At 52.1% G+C, this 13162-nt stretch overlaps 1 protein-coding gene across 1 annotated transcript in view; it reads right to left on the reverse strand.

Moving 5' to 3' along the window:
* Positions 1 to 13162, reverse strand: part of LOC308569605 (solute carrier family 22 member 13-like) — a 38947-nt gene that overhangs the window by 9360 nt on the left and 16425 nt on the right. Inside the window, exons 4-7 of the mRNA XM_081163727.1 lie at positions 7759 to 7913; positions 6102 to 6270; positions 3216 to 3336; positions 1670 to 1764 (exon numbers count right to left, since the gene is read on the reverse strand). Of these exons, the coding sequence (XP_081019853.1) occupies positions 1670 to 1764; positions 3216 to 3336; positions 6102 to 6270; positions 7759 to 7913 (540 nt within the window). The remainder of the gene's footprint in view (positions 1 to 1669; positions 1765 to 3215; positions 3337 to 6101; positions 6271 to 7758; positions 7914 to 13162) is intronic.

A 13162-nucleotide genomic window follows, 5' to 3' on the forward strand; every position in this document is an offset into this window, starting at 1 on the left:
CATAGGAATTTGTTCATTCCCCCCCCAAAAAAAACATAGTCCGACCCCCCACAAGATCTGAGGGACAGTGGACCGGCCCCCTGCTGAAAACGTTTGCTGACCCTTGCCCTCCAACATTCCTCAGGTGAAAATAAGGACATTTCTGACTCCCCCAAAACTGACCCTCCTCAACCTCCCCTATTTTTTTTGTCTCCCGACCCCCAAGCATTTCCACCACCACCAATGGGACACAAAACACACACACCCTCCACCATCATGAGAAGACCCCTTAATCCCGGTTTTGTTTTGTTTTATTCTTTGGTAGATTTACAAAAAGAAAAGCACACGCCAATGAACAAATTTTAGAAAGGGGCAAGATTAGACGCATCCACACAAAGCATTGAAATAGAAAGAAAATCGGGACTCTTTGTGCTCCACTCTGCTCCCTGTTTCTTCCGTGCCCTCTACCTTTTGTAATTCCAGGACTGTCCCTGGAAAATCGGGACAATTGGAGGGTATGCGTTTGTTGTATTTGATGGAGATATATGCATGCAAATTCCAATGGCTGCTTTCTATCACATGGTTCTCCCTGAACTTTGCAGACACTGCCAAAGGCCTTCTCCCATCCTTTCCCCATCCAAAGTAAGGTGAGCCGTGAGTTGAAAGAGGACCACCTTAGGGATACCCTCTTTGCAGAACACGCTCTCCAAGGAGGCCTGCTTGGCACCAACCCTACTGACATATTTGACACGACTTTTTGTCTGTAAAGTTGGGCAAAGTTTTCGTTCCGCACATTCCACTGATTTTCATGCTTCCTTTACAGCTTGCTGCCCTTTCGTTTATTCGACTGTACTTGATATTTAAGAATCGTTTTCTGGAGTGCGTGAACTACGCTTTCATTGCCACCCACCCTACAGGTTTTACTAAGAGTGGCCTTGAAATATTTCAACCAACGAATGTTAATTCTCAGTAAAGCAGCCAAGCCATTCACGGGGCAAGAGAAAACTCTGGCCTTAGACCAAACAGAGCCTCATCGGATAGAAGTCAAAGGTTTTTCTATAAGCCACTGATTATTGTATACCTAGAGAACGACAGCATCCTAAAAAGCAGAGACATCACCTTGCCAACAAAGGCCTGTATAGTCAAAGCTATGGTTTTCCCAGTAGTGATGTATGGAAGTGAGAGCTGGACCATAAAGAAGGCTGATCGCTGAAGAATTGATGCTTTTGAATTATGGTGCTGGAGGAGACTCTTGAGAGTCCCATGGACTGCAAGAAGATCAAACATATCCATTAAGGAAATCAGCCCTGAGTGCTCACTGGAAGGACAGACCGTGAAGCTGAGGCTCCAATACTTTGGCCACCTCATGAGAAGAGAAGACTCCCTGGAAAAGACCCTGATGTTGGGAAAGATGGAGGGCACAAGGAGAAGGGGACGACAGAGGACAAGATGGTTGGACAGTGTTCTTGAAGGTACCAACATGAGTTTGACCAAACTGCGGGAGGCAGTGGAAGACAGGAGTGCCTGGCGCGCTCTGGTCCAGGGGGTCACGAAGAGTCAGACACGACTAAACAACAACAGAGAACGAATAGCAAGGAAGCTTCAGCTGGTGATGCCTTTCCATGTAGACATTGGATTTTTAAAATAAAATAAAATACTGTACTGAATTGATATAGTTTGGAATACTTACCAGACTATGACCATGATTAAAGTCAAAATCCTTAGATGCGGCTTCTTGAAAATATCCAGGATATTCCCAGATTTCACCTTCTCTTCTGGAGTGAGCTTCAAAATGTGCAAGACAAGACAGACACAGAACATCAGCCAGAATCAAGGATGACTGTTCCCAAACTGGTTGGACTACAATTCCCATCAGACCCATCTGCCAGGGCAGCTGTTCTGGCTTGGGCCAATGGGAATTTCAGTCCAAAACAGCTGGAGTGCCAGGTGGGTTAGCAAGTTGAGCCGAGACTGGAGAGATTCCACTCAGCCACAAAATTGACAGGATGTACTTGGACTCGTCTCCCACCCCCAGCCCAAATCTCACAGGCCTATGAGGAATTAGGGAACCATGTAAGCCCGATCGGGGGGACCATTGGCCCTCCAGGTGTTGTTGAAATACAACTCCCATCATCACCAACCATGCTGAGGCTGATGGGAGTTGTAGTTTCACAACATCTCATGGATGTTCCCCAGACTTAATGTAAGCTGTCCTCCATACCTCATAATAATAATAATAATAATAATAATAATAATAATAATAATAATAATAATTTATTATTTGTACCCCGCCCATCTGGCTGGGTTTCCCCAGCCACTCTGGGCGGCTTCCAACAAAGATGAAAAATACACTAAAATGTCACATATTAAAAACTTCCCTGAACAGGGCTGCCTTCAGATGTCTTCTGAATGTCAGGTAGTTGTTTATCACTTTGACATCTGATGGGAGGGCATTCCGCAGGGCGGGCACCACTACCGAGAAGGCCCTCTACCTGGTTCCCTGTAACTTGGCCTCTCGCAGTGAGGGAAACACCAGAAGGCCCTCGGAGCTGGACCTCAGTGTCCTTGGAGAATGGGTGGTATATATACATTTTGTAGTAAATTAAATAAAATGAGAAGGCAGCGGTGGTTTGGAGGGGCAGGTAGACAGCTAAATAGTAGATACTCAAAGTGGATAAACATTTATTTATTTTTAAGTCAAATGTGTTAGGATATAGTTCCGTTCCACCTTAAAAGGGAACAGGCTGTTGTGTGTCACATGCTGGGAACTTCCGTTTGTATATAGCTTTTGCATCTCTGCTGTTTTACTGGAGACGAAGGGAAGCAGACATGTTTTCCTTTGTTCCTGAACTATGCTGAATAAAATGTTGTACATTATGCTTGCACATCTCTCTGTCCGCCTCTTCTATGAGATGATTTACACACTCTGCTGACAGAGCGTGCACGGGTCTCTAAACGTATCTGAGGCTCATGTCGCTGTTTGATGCTGCTCCAAGGGAGACTGGCTGCCGGCTGGAGCCACCTGGGGGCCTGCCTGATGCCTGCCTGATGCCCCCGTCTTCCTGGCAGTATCCCAACAACATGCAGTTTGATGAGGGACTCAAATATCGCAGGGCAGGAATCTCTCTTTTTTCAGTGGTCTTGTTTTCCCTTTTCCCCATTGCACCGCTCACTTTTTCCATATCCTCCCCAGACATTTTCAGAAAAGGAGCGATAGAAATCCTTGGCTTTGCTACCTGGTTGAGTAGTTCTTCTGAGACGGTTCGTTTGTTAATGGAAGCGGCTTTTCGAAGCTCTTTTTTGGCTTCCTCGACCTTCCCTTTTGTCGCAAGCCATCGCGCAGACTTGGGAAGAACCCTGAAGAAGACAAGAGTTTGTGAAGCACGGCCAGTGCATTAACCTGGAAAGGAGCTGAGGTGGGTAGTGGTCTGCTGTGCTCTGGTCTGGTCTGGTGAAAACGGGGGCAGACTTTGGTTATACGGCACCCTCAGCGAGGCCAAAACTTGGCGCCTCCAAATGGACCTTCTCAATTATGGATCTTCTCCATTTTGCACTCCCTCGGTGGCCTGTGCAGGGGAAATGCCTGCACCACCCTAAATCTGGTGCTAGGAGAGCACAGAAGGCAGCCTTCCTCAAACTGTGCCCTCCAGGTGTTGCTTGATGTTGCTCCTTTCATCCCTGGCCATTGGCCCTGATGGATGGGGCTGATGGGAGCTGATGGACACCAGGTTGGGGCAAGGCTGCATCAGAACCCTTGGGGCTCCATAGCACTGCAAAGAGAACTTCAGTAAACATTAACAGGCCAGAACAAAATCGCAGTTATAATGATGCGATCAGGTGCCAAAATTAGATTTCGGCCATTAAAAGAGACCAAAAAGCCTTTGAAGAATAGAATCATAGAATCATAGAGTTGGAAGAGACCACAAGGGCCGTCGAGTCCAACCCCCTGCCAAGCAGGAAACACCACCAGAGCACTCCTGACATATGGTTGTCAAGCCTCTGCTTAAAGACCTCCAAAGTAGGAGACTCCACCACACTCCTTGGCAGCAAATTCCACTGTCAAACAGCTCTTACTGTCAGGAAGTTCTTCCTAATGTTTAGGTGGAATCTTCTTTCTTGTAGTTTGGAGCCATTGCTCCGTGTCCGCTTCTCTGGAGCAGCAGAAAACAACCTTTCTCCCTCCTCTATATGACATCCTTTTATATATTTGAACATGGCTATCATATCACCCCTTAACCTCCTCTTCTCCAGGCTAAACATGCCCAGCTCCCTTAGCCGTTCCTCATAAGGCATCGTTTCCAGGCCTTTGACCATTTTGGTTGCCCTCCTCTGGAGGGCATGAAGAAGGCTGTTTATTTTATCTAGGTCCCTAAAAGGTAAAGGTAAAGGGACCCCTGACCATCAGGTCCAGTCGTGGCCGACTCTGGGGCTGCGGCGCTCACCTCGCTTTATTGGCCGAGGGAGCCAGTACAGCTTCCGGGTCATGTGGCCAGCAGGACTAAGCCGCTTCTGGCGAACCAGAGCAGCGCACGGAAACGCTGTTTACCTTCCCACCAGAGCAGTACCTATTTATCTACTTGCACTTTGACGTGCTTTCAAACTGCTGGGTTAGCAGGAGCAGGGACCGAGCAACGGGAGCTCACCCCGTCACGGGGATTCGAACCGCCGACCTTCTCATTGGCAAGCCCTAGGCTCTGTGGTTTAACCCACAGCGCCACCCGCGTCCCTATCTAGGTCCCTAATAGATCTTAAAACACAAGGTAGATAGGAGTTGATGCCACCATTTCACTTAATCGTTGCACGCTGTATATTTTTACATGCAGTCCAACTGTCGTGGCATGGTTGGAAGCAGTGTGCGAAACTCCCATTTTTCTAGGCGCATTTTGCAAGAAGGAATTTCATTAGCACAAGCAGTTTCTGAGCTCTGGATGCAATACTCTGCCTAAGATTTCAGATTAAAACTGCAGAGTGGAAGGAAAGGAGGACCTTTTTCTGCCTCCACACTTCCAGCTACTTTCTGGAGAAGTGTCCCTCTTAAGAATATTAGGGGGGAGGGCAGGGGAAGGACTAGACCATGTGAAAAATGAACATAATATTTTAGCTGCACGCCTAGACATTCCGTTGTTGCGCCCAGAACCTAGATTTAAGGTGCCACTTAACTGCTAGCTTTCACATTTCAGTTTCTAACACTAGTTAGACGCGGAAGAATGTTGGGAGGAACCAGCTCAAAGCCCAGGGGTTGGTGATGGGACAATGATGAGTGGTTAGAGGGAGAAGAGGGAGGAAACTGGGAGGTGGAGATTTCGGAAGCTGAAAAAGTAGCTGGGTTTAGTGAGCAGGAAGAGACTGTGACAGAGAACAGACCAGAAGCAGAGGCTGGAGAGGAGGGGGGGCCAAGAGGCAGAGGTGAGTCTGGCTGGTGAAGAGACATGGGGATCTCCCCCTCCTGTTGTGACAAGATCTCCTCCCCCATAGTCTCCAAGAACCAGGAGAGGCATTGAAAGGGTGGAGAAAAGGTTGGCTGCACATGGGCACAGTCTCTGATTGCTTGGGGAAAGCCCTGGAGAGGGATAATTATTATTATTATTATTATTATTATTATTATTATTATTATTATTTATATCCTGCCCTCCCCAGCCAAAGCCAGGCTCAGAGCAACTAACAACAGTAAAATAATACAGTGGTACCTCGGGTTAAGTACTTAATTCGTTCCAGAGGTCCGTACTTAACCTGAAACTGTTCTTAACCTGAAGCACCACTTTAGCTAATGGGGCCTCCCACTGCCGCCATGCCGCCGGAGCACGATTTCTGTTCTCATCCTGAAGCAAAGTTCTTAACCTGAAGCACTATTTCTGTGTTAGTGGAGTCTGTAACCTGAAGCGCACAACATTCTAAAATCAATTCATTATAAAAGGGCCTTAAGCAGCTGTGGGAAGGTGGGGACCTTCAGTCTCCACTGCTTCATAGGGGCAAAGCCTACTGGAGACGAGTCACTGTGCTCAGTAGACCCGACACTCCTGTGCAGATCTTGTTTTTGCTAATAAAGAGTTAATTCCAACTTGCACAGTGCGATTTACAGCCGGCTCGCTCCTGTCTCATTTCTGGTCCTTCTGTACACTCACCATATGTAAAAAAAGAGGGCGAATGCTGGCGCAGAGCCAGCAATCTGGTAGAGTCTCCAGTCACGTATGGCGTACGCCAAGCCAGCCAAGGCCATCTGCCCAAGAGCGTTGCTGCAGTGGCTGATGATCATCGCAAGCGGGCGATAGGAAGGCCCGACCCACTCTGAAGCTAAAAGGGTTCAAGTTACAGTCAGTATTTGGAAATTAAAGGACCCTGCCATTGACAATCGCTTGCATTTTTTAAAAACAACCCTGACTTTATTATTGGCTGCTTTTAAATAAGCACGTAAATTACAAGAGCAAAGTCTATTTCTAGGTGGATAAGAAAGAAAAATAACCACAGATGACAGTTCAGAAATGTGGGGGGAACTCCATGTTTGCCCCGCCTTGTCCCCCCAGCGCCATTCATGCAGCCACACAGAAGTGGCTACATTGGTAGCAAGCAGAGGAGCATTTTGACCCATGCAAATCAGGACTGAGTTTTGCATTTCTTTCAGAAACACATCAACTGTGTGGCCATAACTCCTGCAGCATGGACTTGTAAGGTAAAGGTAAAGGGACCCCTGACCATTAGGTCCAGTCGTGGCCGACTCTGGGGTTGTGGCGCTCATCTTGCTTTACTGACCAAGGGAGCCGGCGTACAGGTCATGTGGCCAGCATGACTAAGCTGCTTCTGGCGAACCAGAGCAGCGCACGGAAATGCCGTTTACCTTCCCGCCAGAGCGGTACCTATTTATCTACTTGCACTTCATGCTTTCGAACTGCTAGGTTGGCAGGAGCAGGGACCGAGCAACGGGAGCTCATCCCGTTGTGGGGATTCAAACCGCCGACCTTCTGATCGGCAAGTCCTAGGCTCTGTGGTTTAACCCACAGCACCACCCACGTCCCAACATGGACTTGTACTCTGAGGTTATTTCTTCCCTAGCTGAGAGAGCCAGGGTTAGCATGTTGGACTGGGAACTTGGAGACCAGGGTTCAAATTCCCACGCGGCCTTGAAACTCACTCAGGGCTTATGCACACATTTGTCAGCTGGCGCGATGGGTCAGTGCGTCCAGCTGTTAACCAGAAGTTTGGTGGTTTGAGTCCAGCCAAGGACTGCGGTGGGCAAGATTCCTGCATTACAGGGGGTTGGATTAGATGAATTGGCATTTGCTATCCAGATGTTTTAAGGGACGCAGGTGGCACTGTGGGTTAAACCACAGAGTCTAGGACTTGCCAATCAGAAGGTCGGCGGTTCGAATCCCCGCAACGGGGTGAGCTCCCCTTGCTCGGTCCCTGCTCCTGCCAACCTAGCAGTTCAAAAGCACGTCAAAGTGCAAGTAGATAAATAGGTACCGCTCCGGCGGGAAGGTAAACGGCGTTTCCGTGCGCTGCTCTGGTTCGCCAGAAGCGGCTTAGTCATGCTGGCCACATGACCCAGAAGCTGTACGCCGGCTCCCTCAGCCAGTAAAGCAAGATGAGTGCCACAACCCCAGAGTTGGCCACGACTGGACCTAATGGTCAGGGGTCCCTTTACGTTTACCTTTATCCAGATGTTTTGGACTTCGGCTCACATCACTGTTGTAGTCTGAAGCACCTGGAAGACCCCAATTGGAGAAGGCTGATTTTTTTATTTTTGGATGACAGGGCCTGAACTTCCCCAGAGAAGTGTCTTACTTAATGCTGTCATGCTGATACTGATCCCGGCAAAAGCAGCACCCACGATGAATCTCAAGGCGATGTAGAGGTAGAAATTTGGCGCAAAGCCTGCCCCAACACCAAAGGCGCCCATGAGGAGGAGGGTGAGCAGGATCATCCGTTGGCTTCCAATCCTGGAGGAGGGAAATGAAATGCGTGAGGGAGCTCAGAACTTGCACCTCGCAGGAACATAAGAATTTGTCTTATACTGAATCAGACCCCTGGGCCATGTAGCTCAGTGCTGTCAACGCTGACTGCAAGTGGCTCTCCACAGATTTAAAACAGGGGTCTCATCCTGCCCTCCTGTGTTGCTGCACATGAAAAGCTTTCCTACCTGCTAGGCAAGAAACCCATAAGGTATTTTCATTCAAAAGGTATTTTGTATCCATAGTGGCTTATTGCAAGATAGATGCCTTTGCTCGTTTTTAGTCGCATCCTCACCTATGATTCGGTACATAGCTGTCAGAGCTGCTTCCAGATCCTAGCTCACAGAGGATCACGCTAGCCAGCGTTCACTTTATAAAAGTCTTTATTGAGTTACAGTTTCCATTCTCAAGCTGCTGCGCGCAGCTCTACGTCTTATGGGTTAGACCGGCGAAGCTCCGTCTGAGTCTCCGCCCCCTGTGCACCAGCTTACTAACCTAGCCTTACTCCACCTCTTCCGCCTGACCGTTCTTCTCTGGGTCCCTCTGCCCCCCGTGGTCTCTTCCTTCCGGGACTCTTCTGACGCGGACCCCCCGGACCCCCCTGTCTCCTTGCGCCGGGCTTTAGGACCTGGCTCCCTTTCCGGGCTGCTTACTGCGCCACCTTCCTGTGCATTTGAACTTGGCGCGCGCGCCCAACCTTCCACTTTCCTCCTGACCGTTTCTTCGCTCTCCGATGGAGGTGTGGCCACTCCTGACTCGTGCCCTCCCTCCTGTTGCGAGCTGCCAGCGCTTGATACCTGGCGCCCTTCTTCTCCCCTGCTCTCTGTTGGTGACGCTGGTCCCGATTTCCAACTGCTCCCCTCTGAGCCCCCTCTGGACCCTTCTTCCTGGGGTGTCCCCCTAGGCTCCCCCCTTGCTCTGGCCACTGGTGCTCCTTTCTGTGAATCTTCTGATTCACTGGAAAGACTCGGAGATCTCGGGTCGTCGTCATCACTCATCTTTTCTTCTGCCTCCTCCCCCTCGCTCTCTGTTTCCTCCCTTGCCCTCGCCTCTGCTCCTGAACCCCTGACATCCATCCCCCCTCGAAGCCCCCCCTTCCCCCCTCCCCTCCTTCCGGTGCAGGAGCTGGGTGCTGCCGTGTCATGGGGACGAATGTCGGATACAGTTCGCTTCCCGTGGCGGGCCTCCAACTGAAGGCTTCCGGTTCTTCCTCCCTGCTCTCGTCGACAACGGTCACCTCCGCTTCCATCTCTGTGCCGCCGTGCTCGAAACCCGGGTCGTCCCCGAACACGTCCATGTCCGCCTCTTCATCGGTCCCTCCTGGAGGCGTTGCTCGCCCGGGACCCTCCAGCCACTTCCTGCGCCACTGCTCCTCTGGTCTATCGTCCCACCAATACGAGGGTTCTGAGGCAGATCCCGAGGGTGACCCCCCCGGGGAACGGGCGTCTCGTGTCGGTTCCTCGTCCGAGTCGAACCCCTGGAACGTGCTGGCTGAAAGCGTGGGTGTGAAAAGCCAGTCGTCGAAAAAGTCTGCTGGCATGGGTCTATGTGGGAAGAGGGCATGAAACTCGTCTTTGAGCAGAGGTTCCTCCAAAGCGTAGCCCAGCACCCAGCTGTTGGCACTGGCCGGGGTGCCCTCCTTGGCGAGAAGGTATTCTACCCCCTCTTCTCCCCATCTGGAGTCCAAAATCTCTGTGACTTCGTTGATGGGCTCCTCCTGTGGCGCTCCCCCTTGCTCGGTTCCCTCTCGGAGCGGACTCGGTGCCGTTCCTGGTTCCTGAAATCTGTGAGGTGCCTTGTAGGGAGTGAGCACCGATCTGTGGAACACCGGATGCATCCTGGAGCCCTCCGGAAGCGCCAGCCTGAAAGCCACCGGGTTGACCTGCTCTTCGACTTGGTAGGGCCCCAGCTGTTTATGCCCCAGTTTCTTCTTCGCTAACGACCTGGCCGGCACTGCGTGGGCCGCTAACCAGACCCAGTCTCCCACATGGATCTCTTCGCCAACCCTCCTGTGTCTGTCCGCTTGTACCTTGTATGCGTGTTTAGCCAGCTCCAGGTGCCGCCGAAGCTGATCGTGGACCTCCTGCAACTCCGACGCGAACGCATCCGCTGTCTGCTGCTCCCCCTCCCCCATTCTTTCCAGTCCCGGGAAAGTTCTGGGGTGCCTTCCGTTGTTGGCGAAGAACGGCGTTACCCCCGTGGACACGTGCTTCGTGTTGTTGTAGGCGAACTCGGCGAGAGGCAGGTAATCCACCCACGTCGCAGGCTGTTGATTAGCATAACATATCAGGTACTGCTGCATGATGGCATTGACCCGCTCCGCTTGCCCGTTGGTCTGCGGGTGTCTAGCCGAAGCCAGGTTGATCTTGACGTTCAGGAAGCCCATCAGCTTCTGCCAGAAGTTCGAGATGAACTGCCGCCCCCGGTCGGACAGTATAGACCGCGGCAGACCATGAACCTTGAACACGTGATCTATGAACAGTTTGGCAGTTTGTTCCGCCGTGGCCACCTTCGCACACGGGATGAAATGTGCCATCTTGGAGAACAAGTCCACCACCACCAGCACTGCCGTCTTGCCCCTCGAGCTGGGCAGATCCGTGACAAAGTCCAGGGCCACTCTCTCCCACGGTTCGAACGGGGTTTGCAGCGGTTCCAGCAGTCCCGCCAGCGGTCTGTGTACTGGTTTGGCCCTCTGGCAGGTGTCGCACCTCGCCACATAGTCCGCGACCTCCCCTCGCATTCTGGGCCACCAGAAGTCCCTGGCGACTAATTCCATCGTCTTCTCCGTGCCAAAGTGCCCGGCAGTGGGTGCGTCGTGCAACTGCTGCAGTACCTTGGCGCGAAGATCGTCCCCCGGCACGTAGATGGCCCCTTTACGGAGGAGTAATCCATCGCGAACCTGGAACTCGCCGGTCGCCGCCGTGCCCCTTTGCGCCTCTGCCATCTTGGCTCGCGCGAAGGAGTCGTCCTGCAACGCTCTCCTCACCGCATCCAGGTCAACTGTAGCCGAAGCGCACGCCCACACCGTCGGTGCGAAGATGTGCATGGCAGCGGCTGGCGTCGCCTCCTCCAGATACTGTGGTTTACGGGATAGGGCATCCGCCATGATGTTGGTGTCCCCCGGGACATACTCTATTCGGAAGTCGAAGTTTGCAAAGAATTCGGCCCAACGTATCTGCCTCTGGTTCAGGAACTGCGCCGTGCGCCAGTGCTCCAGATTCTTGTGGTCCGTGCAGACCTGCACCGTGTGCTTGGCGCCGATCAGGAAGTGCCTCCACGCCTTGAATGCTGCATGAATGGCAAGCAACTCCCTGTCCCAGATGGTGTAGTTCTGTTCAGACTTGCTGAGCTTCCTGGAGTAAAACGCTCCCGGCCTCCAAGCCCCCTGCGGGTCTTGCTGCAACAGGACTGCTCCCACGGCTCTGTCTGATGCGTCCGTCTCCACCCTCATTGGCCGGCTGGGGTTGACATGCAACAGCTGCTCTTCCGACGCGAAGAGACGCTTGAGTGCCTGAAAGGACTGCTCCGCCTGTTCCGTCCAGATGAACTTCTTTTTCTTGGAACTGAGCGTGTCCGTGATGGCCGCTGTTTGCATAGCGAACCCCTTGATAAACTTGCGATAGAAGTTCGCAAAGCCAACAAACCGCTGGACCTCCTTCCGGTTGCGCGGGCTCTTCCAGTCCAACACTGCACGAACCTTGGCGCTGTCCATGGCGAGCCCCTTGTCTGACAACCTGTAGCCGAGGAAATCCACCTCCGTCACGTCGAACTGGCATTTTTCCAGCTTGGCATAAAGCCTATGCTGCTGTAGTCTGCTCAGCACTTCCTTGACGTGTCGGTCGTGATCCTGCTGCGATTCAGAAAATATCAGGATGTCATCCAAGAAGCAGACACACGTCTTGTAGAGGAGCCCCGCCAGCACGTGATGCATGAAAGCTTGAAAACAGTGGGAGCCATTTTGCAATCCAAAAGGCATAACTCTGTATTCATAGGTGCCCAGGGGCGTGAACATGGCTGTCTTCCACTCATCACCCTCCCGCATGCGAATGAGGTTGTACGCCCCACGCAGGTCCAACTTGGTGAACACGCGGCCCTTGCGTACTGTCGCGAGGAGGTCGTCGATCCTGGGCATGGGGAAGTCCGATGGTTTGGTCACACTGTTCAAGATGCGATAGTCCACTACAAGTCTTTTTTGGGGCGTGTCCTTCTTCTTAACAAAGAATACAGGACTGCCCCCCACTGCCTTGGACTCTCGGATGAAACCGCGCTTCAAATTATGATCTATGAACTCTTTGAGTTCCTGTAGTTCGTCCTCAGACATGGAATACAGCTTCCCTTTGGGCAGCGCCGCCCCTGGCAGTAGTTCAATTTTGCAGTCATATGATCTGTGGGGGGGGGGTAGCTTGTCCGCCTCCTTCTCGCAGAAGACCTCTAAAAATCCCGCGTATTTGTGGGGGATTGCTTGCAGCGTCCCCAGCTGCAGCTGCGCTTCCTCCTCCTCTCCCTCCTGCCAGGGCAGAATGCAGTGTTCAGCGCAGTATGAGGAGCCAAAGACTAGCTGCCGCTGGTACCAAGCCAGCATCGGGCTGTGCCTGTCCAGCCAACTCATGCCCAAGACAATAGGCGTGTCCGACAGTCTGGTGACATTAAAACTGATGATTTCCCTGTGATTTCCAAGTCGCATCACCATTGGTGGCGTTTGCTTCACCACCTGCCCCCCTAGCAGCTCCCTGCCATCCACCGTGACGACCTGCAGGGGCAGCGTGGCAGGCAACAGCTGTATAGCGTGTTTATCGACAAAGTCCTGCCCTATAAAGTCCGCATTGCTTCCTGAGTCAACGGTGATTGGCACGTCTAGAGTGAGGCCATTGGGTAGCTGAAGCGATGCAGTGAGCTGCACTACTGGTTTGGGCGGGAGGGGGTCTGTGGGCTGCAAAATCTCTGGGGACTGCTTCACTGACTCGTCTGGCTGGGCCCCAGTGCCTCTGTCTCCAGCCAGACTCCGTCGTTTCCCTGCTGTGTGTCTCCGTGCTGAGTAGCTGCAGTCACCGTCGCAGAAGCTGCATTGAGCTTGTGGATCCTCTGGGGACACTCTTATGCCATGTGCTGCGGACTTTCGCAGATGTAACACTTCCTGTTCCCTCTAGGAGGCTTCGCTTTGACCGCTCCCGGTGCTGTGGCTCTGGTTGCTGACTGAGCCCTGGCACCTCCAACCTCCATCGGTTCCGCTCCCCCTC

This window comes from Podarcis bocagei (genome assembly GCF_964188305.1).
Source record: "Podarcis bocagei genome assembly, chromosome: 12".
NCBI lineage: Eukaryota > Metazoa > Chordata > Lepidosauria > Squamata > Lacertidae > Podarcis > Podarcis bocagei.